This window comes from Typopeltis vanoorti, chromosome 15 (assembly GCF_054136105.1).
Source record: "Typopeltis vanoorti isolate ZY-2024b chromosome 15, IOZ_Tvanoo_1.0, whole genome shotgun sequence".
Lineage (NCBI taxonomy): Eukaryota > Metazoa > Arthropoda > Arachnida > Uropygi > Thelyphonidae > Typopeltis > Typopeltis vanoorti.
This window is the reverse complement of record NC_143563.1, coordinates 42,855,026-42,882,765: the sequence shown is the minus strand read 5'-3', so window position 1 is coordinate 42,882,765 and position 27,740 is coordinate 42,855,026. Positions and strand designations below refer to the sequence as shown.

Below are 27,740 nucleotides of genomic sequence, written 5' to 3'. Positions count from 1 at the left end.
ACAACACTACTAAAAAACGTGATGTACGATAGCTGTGAGTAAAGCTGTGAGTAAAGCTGATCTGCCTTGTAATCGATCATGTTTTGCTGTTATAATCAAAATTCTGTCTCCATTATCCGTGGTAGAGTGAGGGCGATCTCTTAGAACACGTCTGGAACGCATTCCATTGAATTGAAACACTAAGACCTTGGCGACAACACGATGTGAGATTCTGAATCTCTGACGGTATCAGTAATTCTGCAGCCTTCTTTAAGTTATCCAATAATTCTTCCTCGCGTGAAATCATCTAGATGTCTTCGAGACATCACATGACATTTGAGGTTGCAACTTTATTCCTTCAAGAAAAGATCTTCCTCCATAGTTCGCTTAGTGCAGCCTTTTATCCTGTTGAGTGTTGCCGCGTTTCGGAAATCTGAATGTGTATCCGCTTTCTTCTCGAAATCGTCAGTTATACAAATTGCCACAAGCTGATTCGTCTGAATTAAAAAAAAAAAAAAAAAAAATCAGCTAATGCCTGTTTGTTCCCATATAGGGAGTAGGCGAGGCCGTTTACCCTATCTAACGTTTGGAGACTGAGTGGGCAGTTCAATCTCCACTGGTAGCCAATCAGAGAGATCGCTGGTGCAAGGCTATCACCGATTCATCAGTACGCAGTGAAGAAGGCAGCAAGCTAGTGCCGCCATCTCGTGGTCCCTAACACAATATTTTTAATGTCTGAAAATAGTGTGGGTTCGACGGTCGATTTTCTTGAGTTTCCGGGAGAAAAAACCCGCTAGCCCGTGCTAGAGATCGACTAACTCGGGAACCGGTCGAAAAAAGGCTTAGAAAAATTTCCTCTAATCAATGACTAGATTTGAACCACCAAATCCTTTCTTCGTGTGGTCAATCGCCATAGAGTGCACACGCCACTTCTATTGAGCGACACAGGCTTTTTCGGCTGAATTGGCGGTTGTAATTTTCAGAAAATAGTGTTCGTCCTTTCAGGGTTTGGACACTAGTGTATGTGTGTGTAATGATATATATATTTACACATACACATGGAGTTCTAAAGGACATACTTTCCAGAAACATACGATATCCATCAATGGGAATTTTGGGCCATTCTCCCTGTAGGCAAATGAGGACCTGGAATGTTGTCGCTCCAGTTCATCCCACAGGTATTCAATAGGGTTGAGATTGGGACTCTGTTGATGCCAGTCAAATGTAATGACTTTCATATCCATCTACAAACCACATGCAGTCTTATGACAAAATCCATTTTTTTTTGGTGAAAGAGATGATCAGTTCTGTAGAAACACCACAAAGTAGGAAGCATTGTATTGTCCAGATAATTCTCGGAATTCAATGTTCGTGGCACCACTGAAGGTTGAAATAGATAAAACAGGATCATATCATTACACCGCCACCTCCGAATTTCATAATTGGGGGTTACGCACTCTCGTAAAAGATGTTCACAGTGTCCGCCACACACACACACCAGTCCATCTGTTCAGTAGAGGGTATATCGCGGTTTGTCGCTCCATTACACAGCTTTCCAATCATCCACTGTTATCTATTTATGATTTTTTTTTTTCATCTTACGGACAGAGGGGCTATGTTCAGTTCCTTCTGAGTCTGCCACTAAAGTTCTCTTTCAAATTGCAATGATTCTCTTCAAAGCACCACCTTTTAATTTACCACCTTCAGAAATTAAATTAATTCTCTAAAGAACAATAATCTCATGATTATTACCCTGATCAGCTCACGTAATAATTATTGTATTGTAGTATAGTATATTACAATCGAGGAGGGAATATTTTAGAAAGACTTACTTAATGCTTCACTATTTCTGTTTTTTTTTTTTTTTATTGTTTTTTTTGAGGTCACTGAGGGCTGACATTTTGCACACTAACTACATAATCACAGCGACATCATCCGCGAGTGAGGCGAATGATGTCTGTGATTAATACTGTTCAATATGTTACCAACTATCACATAGCACTGCCATAGTCGGTTTTGAATTAGCTGTTATACAGTTCGTGTGCAAAATGTCAGACATCATCAGTGAACTGATGACGGGCTGCAGTATCCAAAATGGCAGAAATAGTAGGTGCATCATGAGCCACAGTATCGAAGATTATATAATAATTATCATCATTATTATTATAAGGCATGGAAACGGACAGGGTGTTGTTTCCAACATCGCTGGCAGTTGAGATATATTTTGCAGGAAGAATGGTCCCAAATTCAATTATCTTATGTACATAACTTGTATCAGATACGTCCACGTCGAATTCAGGGCAATCTAACAGCCCTAGATGGGCCTACAGCTTAATAAAAAAATTTCTCCAAAAAATGTGTAGGGTTTTCATTTTTTCGATAACTCCCTCTATCGTGAGATAATTATCAAAGACTTTTGCCAAAATCCAAGAACATCGTCTGAATCTGTTTTCTAACACTCGGTACCTCATTATACAGGTAAGTTTCTAAAAGAAGACCTACATTTTACAAACTTCTGCTGACCTTCCTAAAGAATCCCATGTCCGTCAACCCAGTCCTGTATTTAACTTATATAACCAACCTCCCTAATATTTTGACTATTATTGGAAATTTGTCCTAGAAACCGTGTTTATGGAGTGGTACTATTTTGCCTTTTTTCATTTCTTCTTAGGGACCTTACCCACGGCAAGACTCATTAAATATATGTATGGCAGAAGTTTTTAAGCACATTTCTTGAAAAGTGACGATGTCATCCATTCCCACAGCCGTATTAGCATGTAACCCAATCAATATCTTTGATTCTTTCACTTCCAATCCTTCTACTTTTCTCCCTTCTGCATGTTGTTGATGAATTGCTCATTAAATAACATTAAATGTAATGGTCACTCTAGTACAGGGGTGGCCACAATGTGGCTGGCGGTCACGCGTCTCTTCACGATCTACCAGGAAAAAATAAATATAAAAAGAGAAGAGAAGAGAAGACAAAAAGGAGAAACAGGGTCACATTTACAATAAGGCACAAGCTGGGGCCTCACTCTCTATAGGGACACATTGTAAAACCTTACTCTTCACAAACAATATATATATATATAAACAGCCTACTTCTAGTGTTTTCTGTGCTTTGTCTGTCGCTTTTTTTGCATTATTTTTATTAATTTCTATGATGGATCCAGTACAGTCAACAAGTTCTGTTGTTAAACGTTTCAGTAGCTCTTGCAAAATAATATTGAATAATGTGCTGACATTCTGCGAAAAAGAATCGTTAAAAGGCAGTCTCCTTATTTCCCTTTCTCAAGTCATAAAAACGTGCAAGTGCGGGTGTATCGGGGTCGACTGTTAAAAGAATTCGTAGGGGGAAAAAAAAAAGAGGAAGGTAAGCCAAAATTTAAATCTCCTAAAAATAAAGCGTCAGAGAAAGAAAACCATCGAAACTGTAGCTTTGGATGATTATGATGTAGACTTTATAAGAACTATTCACGAATTTTACGTGGTCAAGAAAAGAGTGCCAACTATTCCGAAATTGATTCCTGTGCTTAAAAAAATTAATTTGCATTGGAAAAGAGAAACTAAGGAAAATACTTCATGAAATCGGATTTTGTTTCAATGCTAAATTAATTGTATTCAGTATGTTTGGGCAGAAATGTAAAGTTTTATTCGCCATCGCAACGTAACTGGGGATATTGACATGTCAAAACTTTTTAAGCTTTCAGAACAGGCGATTGAAAGTATTATAGTTCAAAACTGGGGAAATATCCAATACATTATTGGAAATTTGTATTGGATATTTTTCCAATACATTATTGGAAATTATGTATTGGGACAGAAACGGAATTATCGAAGAATTATGCGAACCTTTGGTGATCAGTTTAAGTGAAAGTGATGGCGATTCGGACACCGATTAAGATGACTATGAAGATTTAAAAAGATTTGATAATGGTATTTTTTTCCAACCTTTTTTTTTTTTTTTTGCATGGTTTGTTAAAAGAGTCATAAATAATTAATCGGTTTAGGACATTAAAGTGTCTCAGTTGTTCTCTCAACTGTAAGTTTAGAACAGCTAAGTTCATTTGAAAAAAATTTGTTTTACTGTATAATTATTTTTATTTTATAAAAAAATTGCTTAAAAAATATGCAGTTAGGGTATACAGCGCAGAAAAGGCGTTTACATTTGCGAAAAATATTTGTACCACCAAGTCAAAGTGCAGACCACCTTATAATAAAAATAATTCTCAGCTGGTCTAACATTCATCTCTTCGTTTGTTACAACTATAGTTATTTTTTTACTGCTATTCCAATTATTAAATGTCGTTTGTACAGTTCTAATAAAAAACGTCTTTTTCACTTTTACGGCTCAGCCCTTTGAACATTATCGATGTAGAATTGGAGAAGTTTCCCCCCCCACCCCTCTCCTTCCCATTATCAACTTAGAGAGTGGCTTGGACATTACACTGGACAACAAAAAAGTTATGCCCCTCAGATTAATTTAGTCATTTCTTATAGATTTCAAGGTGCTTAACATGAATATGACAATGAAATATTGGCCACGGTTTTTGAGAGATCCGCGATAGTTTCTTATATATAATAGAGTAATACGCACTATGACATATGCCGGTAAAATGTCTGCTTCTACGTTCGACGGCGCTTTGCCTGTCACTAACTGCTCAGGTTCATCTCTAGCGAGACCTTGTCCTGGACCTTACATGCAAAATAAAGCCGTTATACCTTTTTCACTAACAGAATAATGACACTTCTACAGACAAAAAATACTCCCCATCCCTCAGGCTCTGAAACAAGTTGGTTGGGATCACATGCATAAAGTTGCATCATGTAAAAGGTCAATCCAAAATAGATGAGATAAGGCACAAGAGAAAGGAGTAATGGCCTTTCTCTGGCTTGCAAACGTCACTCCCCTACAAAAGTAAAAGTTATTTGTACTACAGTAGTTAGCCAACGTGTAAGTTTTCTTTTTTTACTTTTCCTGTTTTCATTTGTCCATGATGGTCAGTGATGAGCACGGTGAACGATGGAAAAGTTCACCGTGCTCATCACTGACCATGCCGCAGTTATCAGGGAAGAAATCCAAGTGGGAATGGTGCAAGCGCAATTTTAAGGGCATATTGCATCTAAGTTTGCAATGCAGACAAGTCCTCAACCAGTTCCAGTTTTCTGCCCGGACGTATCCGAGGAAGTTAGTTGATAACAGAAGAAGCATGTCCCAAGCTCCCCCCCCCCCCCATCACTCTGTAGGAGGTTGACGAACATCTCACCAATGAAAAGCTCTCCGATTTGAGGATACAGGTATTCGAAATCTGATCGAGTGTGGTCCATGGCTTTTACAAGTTTTTTTTTTTTTTTTTTTCCCCGAGACCGATCTGTAGGGGAAATAGAAGAATTTAGTGAGTTTCTGCAAGTGCTGCATGTTACACATTCTTCTCTCCAACCTTCAGAGGTTTCCTCACAGGCTAGTCTCTTCCCACAGTGCAAAGTCCTTGCTCGGCTGTCCCATCCACATAAACAGCAGTACTTCGTCTATCCCAGTTGCAGACCCATCAACACACACTACCTTCGAGTCACCACAGAGATGCCAGCTGTACTTGCTGTATTGAAAAGTCCAACAGTTGTTTTAACTTGTCATAGGCTTCTGTCATGTAGACAGTGTCTGACTTGAACAGATGGAAACTTTCATTATGCAGCATCACCTTGAAACACAATTTCGACGAGTCTATGAATAGTCGCCATTCGTGCAGGTTATGTTTGATTCGTAGGGCATTTTATCAGGCCATCTACATTTTAGCAGAACAGGTCACCTTTCTTTTGGAAGTATGGTGCAAACTGAAGTCACTCGGACATTTTCCTAGAGAAGATTGTAGAAGTCTTGATCCCAGTAACTCCGCTTTGGTCTTGGAGAGCTCCAGATCGTTCAGTTCTTGTTTGAGAATGTATGGGAGATGATGCACCGTGGCCGGCGTGTGGATCATTAGACGCCGAAGGCTCAGAAGAACCCGATATATAGGTTCGCCTCCGTCCTCTGAATCGATGGAAAAATCTTTCGGAGGTTCGGGAATAGGAAGTGTTGTCATGCAGACCTGGTTGGAGAGCAGATGGTATGCTACTGTCCACTTCTTTTTCCGTGGTCTTCCGAAACTGGTGGTACCACGTGATTGCTTGGCTCCTCCAAACCATAGGAACAGCAAACGGCATCGACACTTGACCACTTTTTAATCCACTTCAGATTTCTAGCACATGTGTGGGCCCCTTGATCTTACATGCAAAATAAAGCTGTTATACCTTTTTTTGTGCTAACGGAATAGTGGCACACTTCTACAGACAAAAAAAATACTCCCCTCCCAACAAGTTGGTTGGGATCACACGCATAGTGGACCCAAAAATAGATAAGGCACAAGAGAAAAGAATAATGGCCTTTTTCTGGTTCAAACGCCACTCCCCTGCAAAAGTAAAAGTTATTTGCACTATTAAGATTAAGAGAAGCACAAAGCATCGCTACTGCTGAATTTACACTGCAGGGATCATCTGTGTAGTACTTATGCAGGAGTAAATGGGAGTGTAGCCCAGGAAGTCCCACAAACACTTGCTCAACCTACAAGAATTCACTTTTTACTAATGATTGAATCGTCTTTGACAATGTCATAACTCAACTGCATTGCATCAACCAATGATGCAATAGCTCCTGAGGGGTATTGTATTAGCTGATGCAATCAGGAGAATGAAATACAGCATTGCCAAATGATACCTATGTAAGCAATGCAGACTGAATCTTTTCTAAACAAGAGCCAATCGACAGATTTTTAGCACCGAAATTAGTAAAGAATCACTATTTTCATTTCAGAGGCAAATTGTGTTGTCCAGTATTATCAGCAAAAGTCTGGAATAGGGCAGCACACATATCACATCACAGGTGCTGATTTTAATGGCACAAGGACAGCAAAGGTCATACTGCACCATATCAAATGTTATAGCAGTACAAAGGGTAAGACAATCAGAAACATCCATACTTGTAGGATTTGAGCCCACAGTCTGTTGGTTGGTGGGTACAACCACTTGGCAAAACAGGCTGACTCAAACACATAGGCAAATCATTCCTATTATTTTTACAAGCCTGGTTAGCTGAGCAGATCAATCAATACACTGCATGTTCGAAAATTACTCAGAGAAGTAATCTGTTGATTACTACTTACTGCTGACAAATAGAGCAGTATCAATTTTCATATAAGCTCACACCATTACTGGGTTCTGAGAACTTCAGCCATTTCCAGAAACAGCTTCTATGATTTAAATTTGAATTTGTTTAGTCTGGATTTCTTCCACTTGATGAAATGGTCTTTATCAAACGCATGCTGTGCCAATCCGCTTTTAGGTTGCCCACAGCAGATGAATTTTTTTTTATTAGATTACTTTTTATCATATTATGAGATGCCTGGAAAGAAGACAGGATTTTGGCAGTCCTTAATTGGTCTCAGGAAGGCAGACACTTTGGTGGTTTGTACTGTTTTATGTTTCCGTTTTCTTGTTTATAATGAAGGGTGAATTTATATAAATTATCCATAAACAATAATTAACAGGACATACATAAAACAATCAAGTAGGTAGCACTATGTGGACCAGACTCACTTTTCACAATGCACTCATGCAACAATTATCTTGCGAAGAAAAGTCTTTGCAATATAATTGTTTTTTAATTAACAGTATTGTAAAAGAATTTGCTTTATGTACAATTTCCGAACATTTAACCATCTACCGGCCATTATGGATCAAATACACATCCTCATACGCTTTGTATCCCTCATATATTTCAATGTAATATCAATGATATTACAATTTTAGTATAGTATGCACTTTGCATCCATGATAATCTTGACATCTTGGACGGTAGGCTAGTTAATTGCACAACTACTTAAGGGGTAAAGGTGTTGGAAGAATAAGATGTATAGATATACTACAGTATTTAGTTAGATCGTTCTAATTTTAATTTGTGTTTATAATAATCAGTTTATTTTGTTGATGAAATTGTATTGTGAGAAAAGTACAATTTTTTTTAAAAAACAAATCTTCTATTACATGTCACGCATACGTATAAGTTTAATATTGAACTAAATCAGTGGTTCTTCACCTGGGTGGTGGCATCCCCTGGGGTGCTGCGAACGCTGAAGGGGGATGGTATAATTATTTTATTGAGTCATTAAACTAGTGTAAAATTAAGCATGGGGTGCCAGGTCATACAAATAGTTGAATGGGGAAGCCAGGCCAAAAAAAAAAAAATTAAGAACCACTGAATTAAACGAATGCATTGATTTGATTAAAAATGTATTTACTGGAAATGATAAACTGCAATTTAATTTAAATACATATATGGAAAAGTACATATTTTCTTGCACAGTTCAAGTGTGCCAGGGTTTTTTTTCTTGGAAACTTGGATTTTTCATCCCACCTACAAGCAAATTGGCCATGAAAACACATGCAATTTACAGACAATATACTATTGTCAGTGGTAATTGGCATTAGATGACATTGATGGTGGTAGTGGTGTCATTCTGTGTTTGGAGAACTGGATAGTGGGAGGGTGGGATGTGTGTGTAGCAGAGTGCCCTCCTATAATGAGGACTTGGAATCCTTGGGAGTGTCATATAATAATGGAAACTTTTTTTTTTTTTAAATTGCTTCATGACAAACGAAAACCAGAAGTGTTACATAGTAGAGTGAAAGATCCTGTATATTGCTGTCAGAAAAATGAGATTTTTGTAACTCGAAAGCAGATATTTATAGAAGTCTTTCATACAGAAGAAAAACATTTAAAAGTTATCGACTGTTATGTGACAATAACCAAACAACTGCTGAGGGGGGGGGGGGGGAAATGGCAGATTGAGCTTTTAATTAATAAGAAAAAACCTTAAAGGAGATAAAAGATGGGAAGAAAGTGAAGACTATTGGCTTACGTTATGACTTTTAGAGAAAGCCAGCAATTAAAACTGCAGCTGTTTCAATATTATTTTTTTAAAAGAGAACACTGTAGTGTCTGAATTAAGGATTTCAGGTCCAGGTTACATTTCCAACTCTCTGGAAATAAACTTCTCTAATGAATTTGTTGGCAGCCACTGATGATCAAATAACTGAATGATGTGTTTTAAGAGGTAAAAAAATTTAAATTATGTGAAAACACAAGCCTTTCTACACTTAAGTGGGAAAAAAAAAAAAAAAATTCAATGAATTTAGAACAAGGCAGAAAATTCACTTGCCACTCATGTTTCCTTGCCTATGGCAAGTGAATTTCTGGAGTCCTGCATGTATTTGTCTCCCCTCCCCGTGTGTGTGGACTTGTGTCAGACTGAACATAAGATTGACCCATCTGATACTATTACACAAATCCCAAATTTCAATAGCAGTCCATTCCCAGAAATGACTACTTCTATACAACCCAGTTTACTATATAAAAAAAAAAATCTGACAGTATGATCCTACACAAATTTTGGTGCACTACTCATCTTCCATTACCAGTAATCACAAAAGATCATGACAAAGACACCATGGTCACCCTCCATGCATATTACTGCTTTTGAGTCTTCACTTGGTGTATATCTTTAGAGAGTCTGTGATAACTGCTTGAGCTAGTGAAATGGTGGAGGTGTAAGTAATTTAGTAAGTTATTTTCATTCTAGTTCTACGTACTTTTGCTCCAGAAACTGACATGAATCAATACAATATAGTTAAGTCTGAATATGAAAATATTAGAAAACCAAAATACAGCTCTATTGTGTGTATATGAGAAATTAAAATATCCTCTAATGCTTTTTAGTTCCCCAAATGATAGAACTGCTTTATCCTCAACTTTCTGAAGACATGCAGCCATCCTTCAAGCCTTCACCAATATTGAACCTATAATATCAACGAATGAAGGCTTTTCAGAAAAGAGAGAATGACAGTGGCCTGCCATTCTCTCTGCAGTCCTAAAATTGAAACACTCTTGTTCTGTAATAGTGAGAACTCTGTAGTAATTTTTTTTTTTTTTTTTTTTTTTGAGATGCAGGCTTAATAATCCAAATTTTCAGGAGGAAAAGCTTATTTATCTACACCAGAAATCTAACTTGGTAATAACCGGCTTAGAAAGTTCCTCTAGTCAGTGACTAGAATTAGACCTATACTGCAGGCAACCTATCACTATAGATTCAAACTTCATTTTCACAGAAACCTATAGGAGAAATATTGTTTTTATATATAAAAATTGTATGCAACCCACAATCTTGTTTAGCTTACCATATATATTTCAACAAATGGATCCATGATATCCAAACAGCAAAATGCTAATATTTAATTTCAAGGCACCTTATGTGACAGACATTTGTTAAAAGAAATAACAAAAATCAAATTTTAGAAATTTTGGAATTAATATTTGCTTGTAAGGCATTTCACAGCTGATAATATCCTTTAAGCATAAAATCAGGGCTAGATGTACTTATATAATCATGAAGAGGAATTCCTATTTAAAAATTATGCAGTAAAATTATATACTAATGATTAATAATAATATACACGACTAATCTGAAGTTTTTATGTAAAGTAATAACGACAGCCACATGTTTATTTACAGCATTTTTCTGATTATCATAACATGCTACAACAGAAAGTCAGTAAGCAATTAATTATAAGTAGTTCAACACAGTGAGTATTAAGCACAATTATATTAAATAAGCATTTCATTTCAATTTGCAAACTTGGTAATAAGCAGCCAGAAAGTTCGTATGCTGACTGTAGAAATAGCCAAAGCAGGTCTGTCAGTAAAAGAGTGTCAATAGACCAAAATAGTCTGTCAGTAAAGGACTTCACTGGTATCATGATCTCACTCATTTAGCTAAAACTGTCAGAAAAGAAATTCAAAGAATTATTCAAAGAAATAAAGCTAACAGAGGTGGAATGAAATTTATGTGCAGGCATCAACACAGTGATCCCACCAAATTATGAGAACAGAAAGAAAACCACAATTTACCATTTGTTCAATAACTTTTTATAGTGTTCTATGCTGAACTCTGACTAAACATTATAAAACATACTGGCCTCAATTCTGTTGCTAGTAGAGTTTAATGTAAACAAGAAACAAGCATTTTACAGGAATGCCAAAAACTTAAGAGGATATGGTTGCAGTCTTGCTATTTCCAGACGTTAAAAATCACTTGGATGAGTAACTAGATGTTGGCCAAATAGCTACATTATAACAAATGGGAATTCTTTTGTGACAGACAAAGAAAAATAAATGAGTGGTATGTATTCACAAAGATTCTAAGGGGTGGTGATTGTGTAATACTATGAAGCCCTGGACTTCATGATATATAACATATAGCCTCTCCCACTCAAATACCAGCCTCATCTTCTTGTGGTAGAACCTCTGGTGACTGACTGGGTATCAGTGGTATAACTAGATGCTGAGGTAGTAGCCCTACCACCAAAATAGAAACTTTGGGTTAACAACCTGCAAGTCTCCATAAATTTAAATGCCGTTTTTAAGTTGGATAAATGCAGAAATCAGACAGACTCCTTAGTATCCTTAAAGTTTAAAAAATAACGCACAAATTGGCCAACGGAATGTTAAAAATGCTATCAAACAGGAAAAATATAAAATTGAATTATTCGGGGTTAGCGAAGTAAGATGGAATGGTACTGGTAGAATAAAAATTTTCCCAGTGAAAATGTTTCTTTATTCAAAGATGCCTAATATGACTGATATACATCAATTGGGAGTTGGAATCCTCAGGAGGAAAAACATTTAGTCAAGCAATGATTGGGTGGGAACAAATTTCAGAATGAATAATAACAGTTAATCTTAAAACTAAATTTGGAAGACTAAGAGTTGTACAGTGCTATGCCCCAACTGAGAATGCATCCTTTGAAGAAAAAGAAAAGTTTTACAGTCTACTTGATAAGATTATGATGACACATGATAACTAGAGCATATTTCTCATGGGTGACTTCAACGCTAAAGTTAGTACAAATAACGAGGGGCTGGAAAATGTAATGGGCAAGCATGGTTTGGGAGAGAGAAATGTAAATGAGGAAATGTTGGAACTGTGACAAATATAACTTAGTAATAGGTGGCACAATCTTCCAGCATAAGAGAATACATAAAGTAACTGGATATCACCAGATGGCAAAACACAGAATTAACTAGATCATATTGCTATCAGCCAAAGATGCAGGAATATGTTATTACGTCTGAAATAAAAAATGTTGATATTGGCTCAGATCATCTAATAACAGGATCTTTGCAGTTATTTATTCGAAAAAATCATCATGGAAAAACATTTATAGACAGAAATTGATGTTGCTAAATTACAAAATGCTGAAGTCTGCATAAGTTTAAAATAAAGTGAAGGGAAAATATGGATAGTAATTTTGAAGGAAGAGAGGATATAAGGAATGATGATATAGAGGCTAAATGAAGAAAGTTAAAAGAAGTCCTTAATGATATAGCAGAACATGTTTTAGGATATGCTAAAAGAAAGAATGGTTATCGATGGAAACTTGGAGACTAGTGGATGAAAGAAAAAAAAATAAATAAAAATGAAATTATGTGCAAGAAATACTCTGCAAAAGGAAAATGAACTTTAAGACAAATATAAGATTTTAAATAAAAAAAAGTTAAGTGCTAGAAAAGATAAATGACAATGGTTTGAAGATCTGGCATCGATGGCAAAATAAGCTGCAGACAAAGTATAACAGTAGAGAGTTACAGTATTATAAGATTACTTTCTGGAGAAACCATGCAAAAGAATGTCCCAGTGAAGGATCTCAATGGAAAAATTCTAGTGTCAACAGTAAAAATACCAAAAGAAAGGAGATTTAGGAAACTGTAATAATTGGAGTGGCATAAAACCTGCTGTGTCATTAGCAAAATTATTCTTACAAGGATCTTTAATATTTTAGATGAGGGCATGAGAAGAGAGCAGTCTGGTTTTAGGTCAAATAGATCACGTATAGACCACATTAACACCTTAAGAATAATAATCGAATAGTCAGGTGAATATAACTCCTTTATATTTGCTGTATGAAAAAGCCTTCAATTCCATCACCAGATATTTTGTGTGGAATGCACTTCAAAACAAAAGGAATGCCACAGAAGATAATAAACCTCCTAAAGGAAGGATATAACAAATTCCAATGTTAGGTGCTGCATGATGGATATTTATCAACCCTTTCAAACTGTATCTGGAGTGCAACAAGGGTGTCTGCTATTTCTCTTATTATTTATATTAGTGCTAGATCAAGTTGTAGAACAGACAGCAATGAAACATGCCAAAAGGAATATCATGGAAAATAAATAACATTTTGGGTGATCTAGACTATGCAGATGATGTATGTCTAATTGCTCACAGACATCCAAAACAAACTAACCACATCACAAGAGGAATCACTGAAAGTTGGTCTGAAAATAAATACAAACAAAACAAAAGAAATGAGAATCAATGTGAACAATTCACTAAGTACAATTGAAAATGGAAAAATCGAAAAACTGTTTCACATATCTTGGCAGTGTTTTATCTGCAGATGGAGGAACAACTAGAGATGTTGACATAAGGATTCAAAAGGCAAGAAGGGCGTATGCTAATCTTAGAAGAGTATGGAATATGAAAAATATTCGCACATAAAAAATTAAAATATTTAATGCATGTATTAAATCAGTTCTTTTATATGGATGTGAAACGTGGCTGGTTTCAAAGGAAATACAAAGAAAACTACAAACATTCATAAACCGATGTTTGCAGAGCATACTTCGAATTTGGTGGCCACAAATTATTACTAACAAAGACCTCTGAAAAAGAACAAATCAGCAAAAATTCAACATTGAAATCAGAAAAACGAAAATTTAGATGGATTGGACATACATTTAAGAAATATCACAAAGAAATCTGTCACACAGCCCTGGAATGGAATCCACAAGGAAAGATAAAGCATAGCCATTCTAAAAATACATTCAGGATATACTTTAATAGAATGTGAGAAGAAGAGTTTTGCTGAACTAGGAACTGATGGAAAGCATTTACAGACTCCCGATATTTCTGGTAAAGAAGAAGAATGTAATCGCAACATGCTCATAGTCCAACTGTATCCTAATGTTTCCTATATTTAATGAAGATTGTCTTCATGAACTACATCAGGATCTCAATGAAAACTGAATTAATATCACAAGTTTATAATAAAACAATTATAAATTTCCTGACCTAGGTAAAACTCCAATTTTTGACTTTCTTGACAATCACCACTACTATTTGAACTAAACTATCTACTTATTACTGCATAAGCCCATCTGAAAAGGTTAGAATTATGGTTAAAGCCAGTATATCACACCTGTTAATGATATATATTCTCTCTAGTGCATCTGTTTTGCAGAAGTAAAAATTGGTTTCCAGGAAGGGGAAAACATCCATATAAGAACAAACTAGCTCAAATTCAAACTAGGTAAATTTGAGGTTTGAACTCCTCAAAGGTTGTTCTCTTGCGTTATTCTCCAAATATGTTACATGCCCATATTAAATGTGAAAATGACATCAAGAATTGGCTGCATTATGTGGACAGTCTTTCTTAGCCTTTGTTTGTTACTGAAGGTCAAAGTTTTGTATATTCCGCATATACAACTATATTTTAAAAATAAAATGTTTATAGTGGAAATATTTATAAATAAAAAAAAATGCTTAAGTTGTAAAAACCTTTATTAAGTTGATGCAAAAACAAATTACAAAAATTTTTTCCTAGTAATAATGACAATAAAAATACGATGAAAAAAATTATGCTCTATGAAGTGGAGTATACTCAAACTTGCAGCTCCGGATTGAGAACCATAGGAATACCAGAACTACTCACTACTTTCAAGAAGAAATCACTTCTCATTTGGGATATGTTCCCGACATGGATGTCAAAAATGAAGCTAAAAAATGGAGAACTTTAAAATACAATACTTTAGTAGAAAAATGCACAAAGGGGAGATATCTTGAGAGGCCAGAAATAGAACTATATTGAAGTGGATCAAAGATATCCAGGAATTTCTAAATTCCTGAAGAGGTGATTCATTGATTGTCATTAAACATTTTTAGTACTGTTTAAATACTTGACTTCACACACACTTTAAGAACAACTTCTGATAATGATGATAAACAGAGCAATCATGAGGTATTTTCCAATGGTATTATAGATATTGATTTCCATTTGTTGTTCGGAATGCAGATAATCCATCGATCATAATTATTAAAATTATTTAATTCTTACTTAGCTAAAATATACATGCAGTATACAACCCCCAAATCACAGATTTGGTGGTAATTTAAAATTGCAGGCAAGCTACTAACTATTAATCACTACAGCCTGACAAAAACCGATGAAGCCTAGACAAATTCCCTCTCCCATCTCATTCTCATATGAGTTTGGTTTATGCTTATTTGCACTCCCAACTACCTTCTTCCTGCCCTTTTAAATTTTTTATATATGCACAACAAAACAATACCAACATGTTTAGCATGCACTAGTTACATCAGTGAATCTCTTAAACACTATAATGATATTAACTGTAAATCAATGATAACAATTTACAAATATTAATATTATTTAAGTTTAAATAGTTAATACTTATTGGTACAATGTATTTTTCAAGATTGGCTAATTAACTGGAGTCCAACTTATATATGGAATGACCCACCTTTTCAAATATCTGGCCTTGGGACTTGTTACTGCAAAGGACTCTGTACTGAAAGGTGAATGTCTATAGCAAAAGGTAAAGTCTAGCTGATGTGATTAAACAACTTTGGATGTGTTCAGAAACAGTTTCAAGATTAACACATTTTATCATATACATATATTCTTCACTACAAACCTGGTATCATAAATAAGACTAGTAGAGAAGAATATTTTACAAACAGAAAATAACTATAACCCTGTTTTTAATGTTGATATGTGAAAAAGTAAACCATTTTAGATTATCTAAATATATGTTAGATACTTTAACATCTATCATGCCCTGCAAATAAATTTCCAGTATTATGAGATGAAAGATCATTTACCACTGTAAAGAACATAACTGAATTCTGAATGTTTTTTTTTTATTATTATTGATGTTCAAAACTATACTGGTTTAGTCATTCCCATCAGTAACCATAATGCTAGTCTTCAGATTCCACAAGATAAATGATGAGAAAGGCTTGGACAATGGAGATATGTATATACATATATAAATAAAAGAATGAAAGTTTAATTTTGCCACTTTGTTGGGTTCTTGTAAAAAAGTTGAAAAGAAAAGGATGCTACATCTGCTGTCCTGATGGGAACGACTTTTTTTCTTTTAAATGCAGATCAAGATATATAACAGCATTAATTTAAGAGCTTTCTGAACATGAATAGTTGTGGGCAAAATCACAATTTCAAAAATTATTGCATTTATATTAACATGTAGCAATATATGTGTGGTCAATACTTTAACATTACTGATACAGCAAAATTTCTTCTTTATGTCAGAGAAATTGGTAAAGCTGTTAATTTTAAAAGTTAAGATTGATTTTCATTTAAAAATCAGATCTCATTGATCAAATAAAAACACATTTGAAACAAACCAAAATATTAATGGGCAAATTTCTTATATCAATACCAGATAATCTAACAGCAAATAGTTTATTAAATTTAAATCACATTATCTAAAAAAAAAAAATTAAAAAAAAATAAATAAAAAAATAAAAAAAAAACACTTTTTTTTTGAAGGGGGCTGTATACACAAAGATAAACATAAGTGGTATTCAGCTAAGTCAAAAGCACATAGAAGAAAAGGCAGATTATTTGAATAATACAGAATATGAAGTTACTCTGAAAAAACACTTCATTAAGGCAAGACCAAATAAGTTTCAATGATGTATATTACTTAATTTGTTGAATAAAAATTTTCACAGAAATAACAGAGGTAAAATTCTAACATCCTTTCCTTCTGTTTGCTTAAAAACTTCTTTTCTAGAAGCAATGTGGTTTTGTAAAACATGAAGAAATCAGGTGAATATGAAGTGGAACAATAAACTTTTTTTTTAATGATATAACGAAGCATTCTGTAATGCATACACATTCCAGCGCAATTTACACACACAATGTATGTACACACCACATTGCTTCAATTTTATCATTTATTTAGAAATCATAGTATGCTGAAATAAAAACAAAGAATGTACAACTTACTAATAAGTTTATTGAGTATTCAATACTTCTAAAATACGTGCTGTACAACTAAGTCATTTAATTTGGGATGGGAACTGGATTATCTACCTACAACACCAGTGAATGGTCCACAGAAATAGCTCAAAATAAAAGTGATGCTGAATAAGACTTAGCTTACTAATATTGCTATTACTATGAAATTATCATCACAGAACCCTGAGCTTCAGCCTGAATTTAAAAGTCTTCACAATTGGGAAACAAGTTCTTCTATAAAGATGCAATTACTCTGTTATAAATTAGTGTTATTCCCAACTTTGGTCATCAGTGTCAGGATAATAATCTGAAAGATCGTTCTCTGAGAAATCTGACTCAGTCTCTCTGTTGAATACATTATGTTTCTTATTCTTACTATTTTTTAAATGTCCACTATATGCATCTAGTTTGCCATCATTTTCTTCTTTTTCTTTGCGATATTCATATACAAGGGGAAATATATGTTCTATTGCAGCCTGAACATTTGAAATACTAGGAGCTAAAGGAGAGAAGAAAAAAAAAGTTTATCTATGTAGTGAAAATTTTATTTCCAAACATATGTCAAACTTTAATTAAAATAATCACATAGAAAATTTATAATATTTCTATAAGAAAATGAGCCTTGAGAGCAAAGCTCCAAATAGTATAAAGATCCAAAATGATCTTTATTTTCAAGTTTAAGCAAATATACTAGATGTATACCAAAACATGGGTTATAATTCTTGTTTAGTAAAACTGACTTCACCTTTGAATAACTTTCCCAACTGAAGTCTCAACAAATATACCTTCAAGTTTTCCTCCTAAAATGTTTGGCAATCTTGAAGTTAGGCAATGTCCATTTCTTTTCAATGCTTAAAAATATATTTCATGCTACCCAATTTAATATACAATGGTGGCAGATCATTTTACTGGGATCAAGTCCCAAATAAATCCCAATAAATTTTTTTTATAAATCCTCTTTGCATACTCACTTGGCATTAATGTTGTTGCTTTTAAATCAAATATCCCAGTGGTATTCCATATACTTTACTCATTCTAATCAAACTTTCATGCTTACTGCATGTATCATACATACAAAAGTTTCTCATCATGCAACAAGACTAAGTTTGTTAAGTCTGACAAGAACTAATCCTTCAGCGCATAAATGAGATTAATTTCTCTCATGGTAATGAGGGCTAAATCAGATTATGAGAGGAAATTAGCTAAACAGACTAAAGGAAAGCCAAAAAGGTTTTTTTTTTTTTTTTTTGCTACATGGCAAGTAAGAGATAGAATGATTATAAAAGAATAATTTCATTTGACGTCAACGGTAGAAAAGTGACAGAAGAAATAGTCAAGTTACTATGCAATCACTTTGCGAGGATGTATAATTCAGGTGGAAATATCGAAGGTATTGATGTGACAAACTGGTGGTGGTCACAGCATATTAAGAAATATCAATTTAAATACAGAAGTAGGACTGGATGTCAGCCTATGCATTACAAGAACGTAGAGAACTAGAAGTCCCTCTGACCAAGCTATTTAAGTCTCAGCTTTAGCAAGGTTTTGAGAAATTGGAAAGAGGAACAAGATAGGTCCATTACATGAAAGAGGCTCCAAAACAGAAATAAATTACACACTGATTACTATCTCAGTAGTGGTGTTAAGGTTATGGAAAAGTTGGTTAAAGGTAGAATTCAAGAACTCGATATTGTTAGCATTCAGCAATGTGTTCGCAGAGCTAATCTCAATCATTATGATCACTTAACACATTCATGTCAGGAAGTGTTTCACATGGTTATCATACCAATGGGACTTCTCATTCTGTCTGTGTGCCCCTTCTGTGTCGTGCAGGCAAGTTGAACTGATGCAAAGTTTATGCGGCATGTTATTTGCAACTCTTTCGGTAGAATTTTATTTGAAGTTAACATTTGTAATGTCTTAATGACATCAAAAATTTCAAATGCAATCAAACAAACACTTATTTCACGTAACTAAAAATTTGGACAATTGTTTTTAGTTGGATACTGTGTTTGGTGGTACACAAACGGTTTTTCTCGAGTCTATGTAGACTAGTTTCTGTGGCAGGAGACCTGTTTCATTAGGTAGTGCCATTTTTATCCCAGTTTTCTGTAATTGCACTATTTGCTAACAAATATTACACAGACTGCAAATGTCTCTGTATACCTTATTCAGTCATACAATAAAGCTACTTGTTTTTCTTGCATCTGCAGTATAATGGCTGTTAGTGATTTATATTTAGCAAACAAACCTCTTTCAACCTATTCATAAGTTTTTTTTTAAATTATGCCCATCATAAATGCAACTATGAAAGTCTAGAGTTTATCGGATCATGTATTCTTCACCTCCACCTCTAGATACTTATAAACACAAGTGCACATATAATATCACAGATGTAAATTATTCATAATCCATTTTACAGTACTGAAAGTATGTTTATTCATGCTTATTTATTTTTTCCTTATTTGTTATTGTTTATCTTTTAGTAAATCGAGTATAGTAACTAATAGCCAAATATAACATCCTCTTTAATTACTGTTTAATATATTCTGAAAAGAACATTCCTTTTTATCTATCCCCTCTCCCCAATGCGGGATCAGTTACAACTGAAGAAACCATTACGAGAAGTGAGGTGTTCAATGACACGCAGGAATGAAATTGCCAGTAATTTTGCTTACTTCACCAGAGTTAGGTTTGCAGCAAGCGAACTATACCGCTCTGACCTAAACATGTTAAACAGAATGGGAGATGAAAGGTCAGCAAAACAAGGAGAAAATTTATTGATAAGTTGGTTAATGACTTTTTGTAGTACTATCACATTATTCTCTACGCCCCTGAGGGTAGATGTCAAGAATTAGATGACAATACAGAGAAGGATTTGAAATTTGATGAGGAATAACTGCAGAGAATAATAATTAATGAAAGTCATATAGAATGATTAAATAAATTAGCATTGTTCCACAATGTATTACACTGATAGTGCTGGCTACAGTAAACTGATGATGCTAAAGACATTGGGGATGATGGATAGGGAGCTAAAGTTCAAAGGACATATTGTAAAACTGGACATAATAGATCAGAGGATTACTTCTAGGTCCAAAGTTACTAAATGAATTTTATAACAATATAAAGGAAATTATTTTGATGATAAGTATGGAAAAAACAATCTGTGATCACTGAAAGTTGCTTAACCCTTTGAATGGTCAGTTAAAAGTATCTCGCCTTCTGTGGCATATAAATATATGGGGAAAAAAGGGGGGGAAGGTTAAGAGATTGCAGCATCTCCCTGCAAAATTTCAAAAGCTGATATACATTTACAGCTAAAATTTGAAAGTATATATACATCAATACTGATTTTTGGGAACAGAAAAATGGTGACATATATACACACACACTACTTTACTGCTCAAAAGTAGTAAAGTGTGGTAAGAGTGCTAGGACTATTTTTTATTTATTTATTTATTTTTTTTAGAGAGTGGTGAATGAATGGAATGGAATACCAGAGGCAATTGCAAGTGCTTTGAGAGTATGAATTATGATAGGGACCATTCGAAGTGATATCATTAGCAAGTTGAAGCAGCATGCTTTTTTGATTTTGATGAGTTAGTTAACTAGTTACACTATTATTTGGATAAAGAATTCCCCACCCTCCCCAGTATCCTATTAATCATATTCTGAAAAGAACATCGTTCAGTGGATCTACAGAATGTTTATAATTCGAGGTTTTAAATTTAATCACAGCTTATTTCAAATTGTTAAATGTTTGACTTTTTTTTCTCTTCTTATTTTACTGCAATTTTAATACTTTATGGGTATAATTTCTCATTTGCATTTTCTGCCATCACTTTCAGGATAGTGGACACCTGCTATACATACCTTAACTGAAGCACTCCCCCAAATAAACCCCACTTTGCAAAAGACTGCCTCTGAGGCTATAAAGCAAACTTGGTCCATTTTATTCAAATTTCTTCAGTAGACAGCCCTTTTGAAAATTGAAAGAAACCCAATGTTTTTTTTTTTTTTTTTGTATATTTAGTATACATTCATTTAGCAAGAATTTTTTTAGGTCCTTCTGAGTGGTGAGAAGTAAATTACTTTGAGTTTTTATGTAACTAGCATTAATATAAATATATTAATTCATATTAATATATAAATTAATATGAAACATTAAAAAATCCAATGCACTTTTATTATATCAGTAAATTATGTGGTCAACAATTTTGTATCACACTGCTACAGTTCCCAAAGTAAAGGTACACACTGCAGTTTAAGGACAAATTTTGTTCTACATTAATCAAATTTACTTAGCTAGGTATAAAAATAACTGATACTCACCACTTAAATACAATTTATTTGTTATGTGTTAATTTTAATAGTTACGATTGTAAATGCAGCAGAAAATCATTAAGTCATCGTAAAATAACCTCTTATACTTTAAACAACTTCAAAGCTCATTTGAAACGAAATAATGGCAAACGTGCTACAACATTTCCAACACTGGTTTCATAAATTTCTCTTTTATTTATTTATTTTTTTAAAACAGCTTGCCTCCAATATATTCTTTACTAGATACAAAAAAGAATTTAATACCAACAATCTTGCTATAACATAAGTTAAACAAGGTTTACCTAACAGTGATTTTTAGTAGCCCCTTTGCAAAGCTGCTTTTGTGACCAACATTTAATGTTTGTTCACAAATTTTAATAAATTTAGTTTAATCCTTTATCCAAGTGTAAGCAAACAAAGTTTGCACCTGAAGTATCTTCAGGTGCAAACTTTATCTGAGTGTTTGCTTACGCTCGGATAAAGGATTAAACTAAATTTATTATAGTCTAATCAAGTGGAAAAACTTCCAACATAAATTTTAACATTTTATAATTCCTGTTCATATCTTACTTTATCCAAAATTAAATTACCATATCTAATTTTCAAAACCAAACAGGAGCTATCCATATAATCTTCAACAGCCATATTCAAATTCCCTATATGTACCTGTAGTTGGAGGGGACAGGATATAGTACTACACGAAAGTTACATTATTACTAACTTCCTATTGACAATTTTCCTTCAAATTCATCAAGACTCCAATATTATCAGATCTTGCATATCTGTTTTAAGGCACTTTCCATTAGAAAGTGCCTTAGAACTCTGTGTGTCGTAAGTCTTCTAAGCGGAAGACTTTTTCCTGTTACGACGTCGTAGTTCTAGTAGTAGGTAATATTTACTTAATACGGTTTAATTCCTTTAACTATCTCTTGAATAATTTGTCCTATCTCAGCAGCGCCTAAAATGGGTCTGTCTTTGTCTTGCTATTATATAGTTCAGTCCCTTTGATTATCACGTGCACGAGTCTGATCTACAAAGGGATTGTCTCAAGGTTAAGTCAACACCTTGGTAACAAAGCTTCTGAGGTTAACTTCTCTTAAGGTTCTGGGAAAATTTATTTGCTCCACTGCACCACCCAGAACCCTTAGATTGGAAAAACGTCTCGGTCAAAAAGTAAACCTTTAGATATGCACGTGCTTAATCTAATCTATTTCTATACTAAGTTATCAATAATCAATACCTTCTATAATCAACCATGTTTGCAGTCGTGGTCTTAATTAACAATTATTTCCCGCTTAGATCCGAATAATTTATGAGTGGTGCATCAGATTCTTAGACACAAGCAACCAAATTAATAAGAGCAAAAAGTTTATTTAACATAATGATCATCATACAGAATAAAGAACTTTCAATTATCACTGTACTATTAGATTACAAGGTAAAATTAATCAATATACATCACACAGTAATTAATACTACAAAAACATTATGTTCAAAGATTCAAAGCTCGCATTCTTAGATTATAAAACCAATAATGACTTTTAGGTGTTAATCAAGCTGTCTGGGTTAGACATCTCTACAGCTCTTAAACATAGCTAGCAATCAACACAAGTACAATTATAATACATAGCACATATTGCTCACTGACTACGATTAAAATATCACAGTTCTGTCTTAATTTTAGATAGAGTCTCAAAACTTTATGAAGGTCTATGATTATTAAGTTACAATTGCCTTCCTCTCACACATTACTTGACTAAAGGTTTACCGAACTCGAGGATTCCTCATGCTTGTCCTTTCGATTCTTGGTTGCCTTTCCTTCCAAACATTTTCTTCCCTCTATGTTAAGGCTAAAATTCCTGTCAGCTTAGGTTGGTCCTCATGGAGTCTGCATACCGATCATCGGTGTCTAGAATATTCTTAGCGCAAGGCGATTCTGCATCCATAAGACACGCTACCTGGCCACTATCTTTTCCGGGAGTTGCCCATTGCTTTGAAAATCCTCTATTCGTTCATCATAGGGCATGGAACCCGTGATCCCTCTAATCACGACCCGACACCTCCAACTTCTGCCACCAAGCGAGAACCAACTCTCCAGACAAAAAACTTTTTTTTTGGGGGGGGGGGGGTCCAGCCCTTTTATATCAACCCCTACCGGGACTCCTTGTAACCCTAAATTTTCACCCAACACGTTATTCCTTGGAACTCATGGGTCTTGCCTTTTCGTAGCGTCTTCCCTGAAAACTTAGGTCGCCACGTGCCATATGCACGCATGACCGCTTGGAGCAACTTATTAATCCGGTATCTTGCCCACGTACTTTGATCTTATAATCTCAGATGGTTATATGCAATTTACACAGCAATTCTTTTATATCAATTCTAACAGAAAACATGTATATAACAAATTCATTGTCTAACATACAATTTAGTAGGTATTTTACATGGGAATATTCACAAGTTTTACACTAATTACAGAATCCAATATTTGTCAGACTATATACAACTTATACTAAAATACAAGCATATCCTTTTCAAGGGTTTTAACTTGTCAAATTATGAATGAAACATTCCTTAGTGAATTGTATTCATTCACAATTCAGCATTCCTGCCATCCTGGCAAAAAAAAATGCTTGTTTTGCTAACCTTTCCTCTCCCATTCTGTTTAAGTAGACATGCGACCTTAGATTGGCTTAGCTAACCACATTCTTGAATGCTAACAATGTCAAGTTCTTTCCTAATATCATTTTAATATACGATACTGGCAGTAATGCTATTTGTTCAGTCCCCTAATCTTTCTCAGGACTCTCATATCTATGGTTTCTAGTCTTTGATCAAGATTTTTATTTCTAACAAAACTCTCAGATCCATTAGTTAACATTGGTTTGAACACATTCTTGTACTGCTGGTTTGGTGTTTTGACTAATTTCTCTTATTCCATTATTCAGATGACCATACTTGCTCTGATAATTCTGTTGTCTATTTCAAAATCTTTGTCATAGTCACTAAAAATTGTGCCTAATAGCTGAAATGTTTTACTTGTTCTATAGATTCTTCATTCAGGAAGCAGTTGTTTTCAATGTTCCTGCCTATTTTCATTGTCTTTTTTCATGCCAAATTTTTACACCAAAGTTATTACAACAGTTATTCCATTTAGTCAGGGAGTGAAATGACATCTACATGAAATAAAGAGCTGAGATTAAACATCTCCAATTTTGATATCAGGTCTCAAACCACTTTCCTTCATAATGTGATCCACATACAGATGTGGAATAACATACCCCATGTTGGAAGTTTAATGGAATATTTACAGCGCTAGGAAAGGATTAAAAACTAATTTTAATGCTTCCATTATTGACTCAGTCACTGAGACATCATGCATCACAAATAACTTGCAACACACACACACACACACACACACACACACACACACACACACACACACACACACACACACACACACAAAAAGACAACAGAATACTAAATGAAACAAGGGAGACTGTAAAGTTCTTTATAGGTGGTGCACCCTCTATGGGCATATGCAGGTGGTCTAGAATGTAAAGTGGGACTCTGATGCCCATAGAGAGTGCACCACCTAGATAGGACTTGAGTCACCCACGTGTTTCATTTAGTATTGTATTGCCTTTATATGTATGTTACAAGAGTTTTGTAATCCCCGAAGATGTCTCAGTGACAGAGAAAATATTGGAAGCATTAGTTTTTAATCCTTTTTTTAGTGGTGTAATATTCCATTATACCTATATGTCCTCCCAGCACTTAAGTCTTATAACATACAGGATAATGCATGTCTTTTATTCACACCTGATTTAACATCAGACTCGAGACTTTTAATTTGACCCAAATATAGCAAACAGTATGGCCTCAGTTTCAACTTTAAAAAGACAAAAATCATGATAATTTCAAGAGAAAAGAAAATACCAAAAATATACACATACCTCGTACACTTGATCACAGAGAAAGGCAGGACAGAAGATGAAATTAGAAAAAGGATTGAAATTGCAAGGTCAACTTTCAACAATATGAAAAATCTACTGACATCTAGAGATTTAAATCTGAAAACAAGACTAAGAATCTCCAAATGTTACATATGGCCCACATTATTATACAGAGTAGAGACATGGACATTCTCCAATCCGAGTGTGAAAAAACTGGAGGCCTTTGAAATGTAGATGCTGCGAAAATTATGAGGATAGGGTGCGTAAGGGTCAAAGTTGTATAAGTGAGAGGAGACCTCCACATAGCCGTTAAAGGAATGCAGAGAACCGACCAGGGCTTCTGACCTAATGTCCAATCCTCACCTTCTCGTGGTGCACCCTGTTGGTTATCTACCTAGATACTGAACGAACGAGAATGGACTGGCAATTTGGGATTTAACCGACCAAATTGTATTCTTATTGGCTTAAACCAAAATACAAAATGATGGTACAACATGACAAAATTTCATGCAGGCTGGGGCGTTGCCCGGTTAAACAAGGCCCATTGTTTTCGTCAGGAAACCAGGGCGAACAGCGAAAAGTTAGCTACTGAAACAAATCTGAAAACACACCCCAACTCAACATTAGAGTTAAAGATCGGTACTATCAACATAAGAAGCCTGAATGGCAAAGAAATGGAGCTAGCTGAGGAATTAGATAAGTACCAGATCGACATAATAAGAATGACTGAAACAAAAAAGACAAACTGATGAAATCTTTCTGAGCAATAAATACAAAATGTTATATTCAGGCAATGATAATCAAGGAAAGAGAAGGAGTAGCCATAGTATTCAACACAAAATATGAGGCTAATCTTGAATGGCAGGCAGTCTCAAATAGAGTGATGTGGACAAATATGAGAATGGGGAACTGGACAATGAGACTTATTTGTGCCTATGATCCCACAGAAGGTTCTACTAAGGTAGAAGTGGAGGAATTTTTTTGAGGCTTTAGAGCACATATGGGAAACCCCCAGACTGGATCCAGCCCTAATCTATTTCAGCGAAGTTTGTCTGATTCATGGTGGGAGAAAACATGGTGTGTTCTACTAACTCACATTAAGCTGACGTCATATGACTTGCGCAAAACACTATGTTTTCTCCAACCAAGGTCTCTTTCTCACGTTGACTAGCAGCGTGTGTGAACGTGTTACAATGTGTCAGTTTGGTACTTGCATTGGTGTTGTGCTTTGTTCAGTGCCTGCATTGATGTGTTCTGTTGTGCCTGCAGTGTAGAAGACAGTTTTGTTTGACAGTTCTGAATATTGCTTATAAATTTGGGACAATGTCAGGGGTTATTGCAAAAAGAAAAGTAGATGCAGAGAATCGTCAATTTTAAGACAGGAGGATTATTATTTTATTCTGAATAAGGGTTTGCCTGTATGTTTGCTGTGCAATGAATCCGTATCCATCAACAAAGAATACAACTTGAAGAGACACTTTACTTCGAGACATGCGGATCACCCAAAAATTGATGGACAACTACGAAAAGATGAAATACAGAAGTTGAAGAACTTGGAAACCCAGCAGCAAATGTTCAACAAGCAAAGAACGCAGTACCACAGCATTGTCAAAACCAGCTTTGTGGTAAGCAAAAAAAAAAAAACGCTAAGCATTCTAAGTCATTTGGCGAAGGAGAATTTATCAAAGAATGTCTGCTGGATGTTGCAAATATAATATGTCCTGAAAAGAAAAAAGCCTTCGAGAATATTCGTTTGTCGAGACGTACTGTTGTCCGACGGATAGAAATTATGGCTGATGATATCATAAAAAGTTTAAAAGAGAAGATTGCTAGATTGGAAGCATTTTCAATTGCTTTGGATGACAGCACTGATGCCTCCAATACAGAACGACTAGCAATATTTATTTGAGGAGTTGATGCAGATTTCAACATCACAGAAGAATTATTGGCACTTCGGCTGTTAAAAGGAACAACTACCGGTGAAGATATATTTGAAACAGTCAACACAGTCTTCGAGAGATTTGAGATTAAATGGAGTTCACTATCTGGCATATGCACTGATGGAGCCCCTGAAATGGTTGGTGTGCAGAAGGGATTTACTGGAATAGTTCATGAAAGAGCAATAGAACTACAGATCCATCTGAAAAATTTAATAAATTTTCACTACATTATCCACCAACAAAATCTATGTGCAAAATCTATTAAATTCACAAATGTTATGGAAGTTGTAGTAGCCAGTATTAACTTTATTAAGTCACGTGCACT

At 34.8% G+C, this 27,740-nt stretch overlaps 1 protein-coding gene across 1 annotated transcript in view; it reads right to left on the bottom strand.

Annotated features, from left to right (window-relative positions):
• Nucleotides 1-17,174: 17,174 nt before the first annotated feature.
• LOC150098705 (TATA box-binding protein-like 1) overlaps nt 17,175-27,740 on the bottom strand; it is a 67,832-nt gene continuing 57,266 nt past the window's right edge. The window contains exon 5 of the mRNA XM_090404826.1: nt 17,175-17,695. Coding sequence (XP_090260952.1) covers nt 17,466-17,695 — 230 coding nt within the window. The 3' untranslated portion in view covers nt 17,175-17,465. The remainder of the gene's footprint in view (nt 17,696-27,740) is intronic.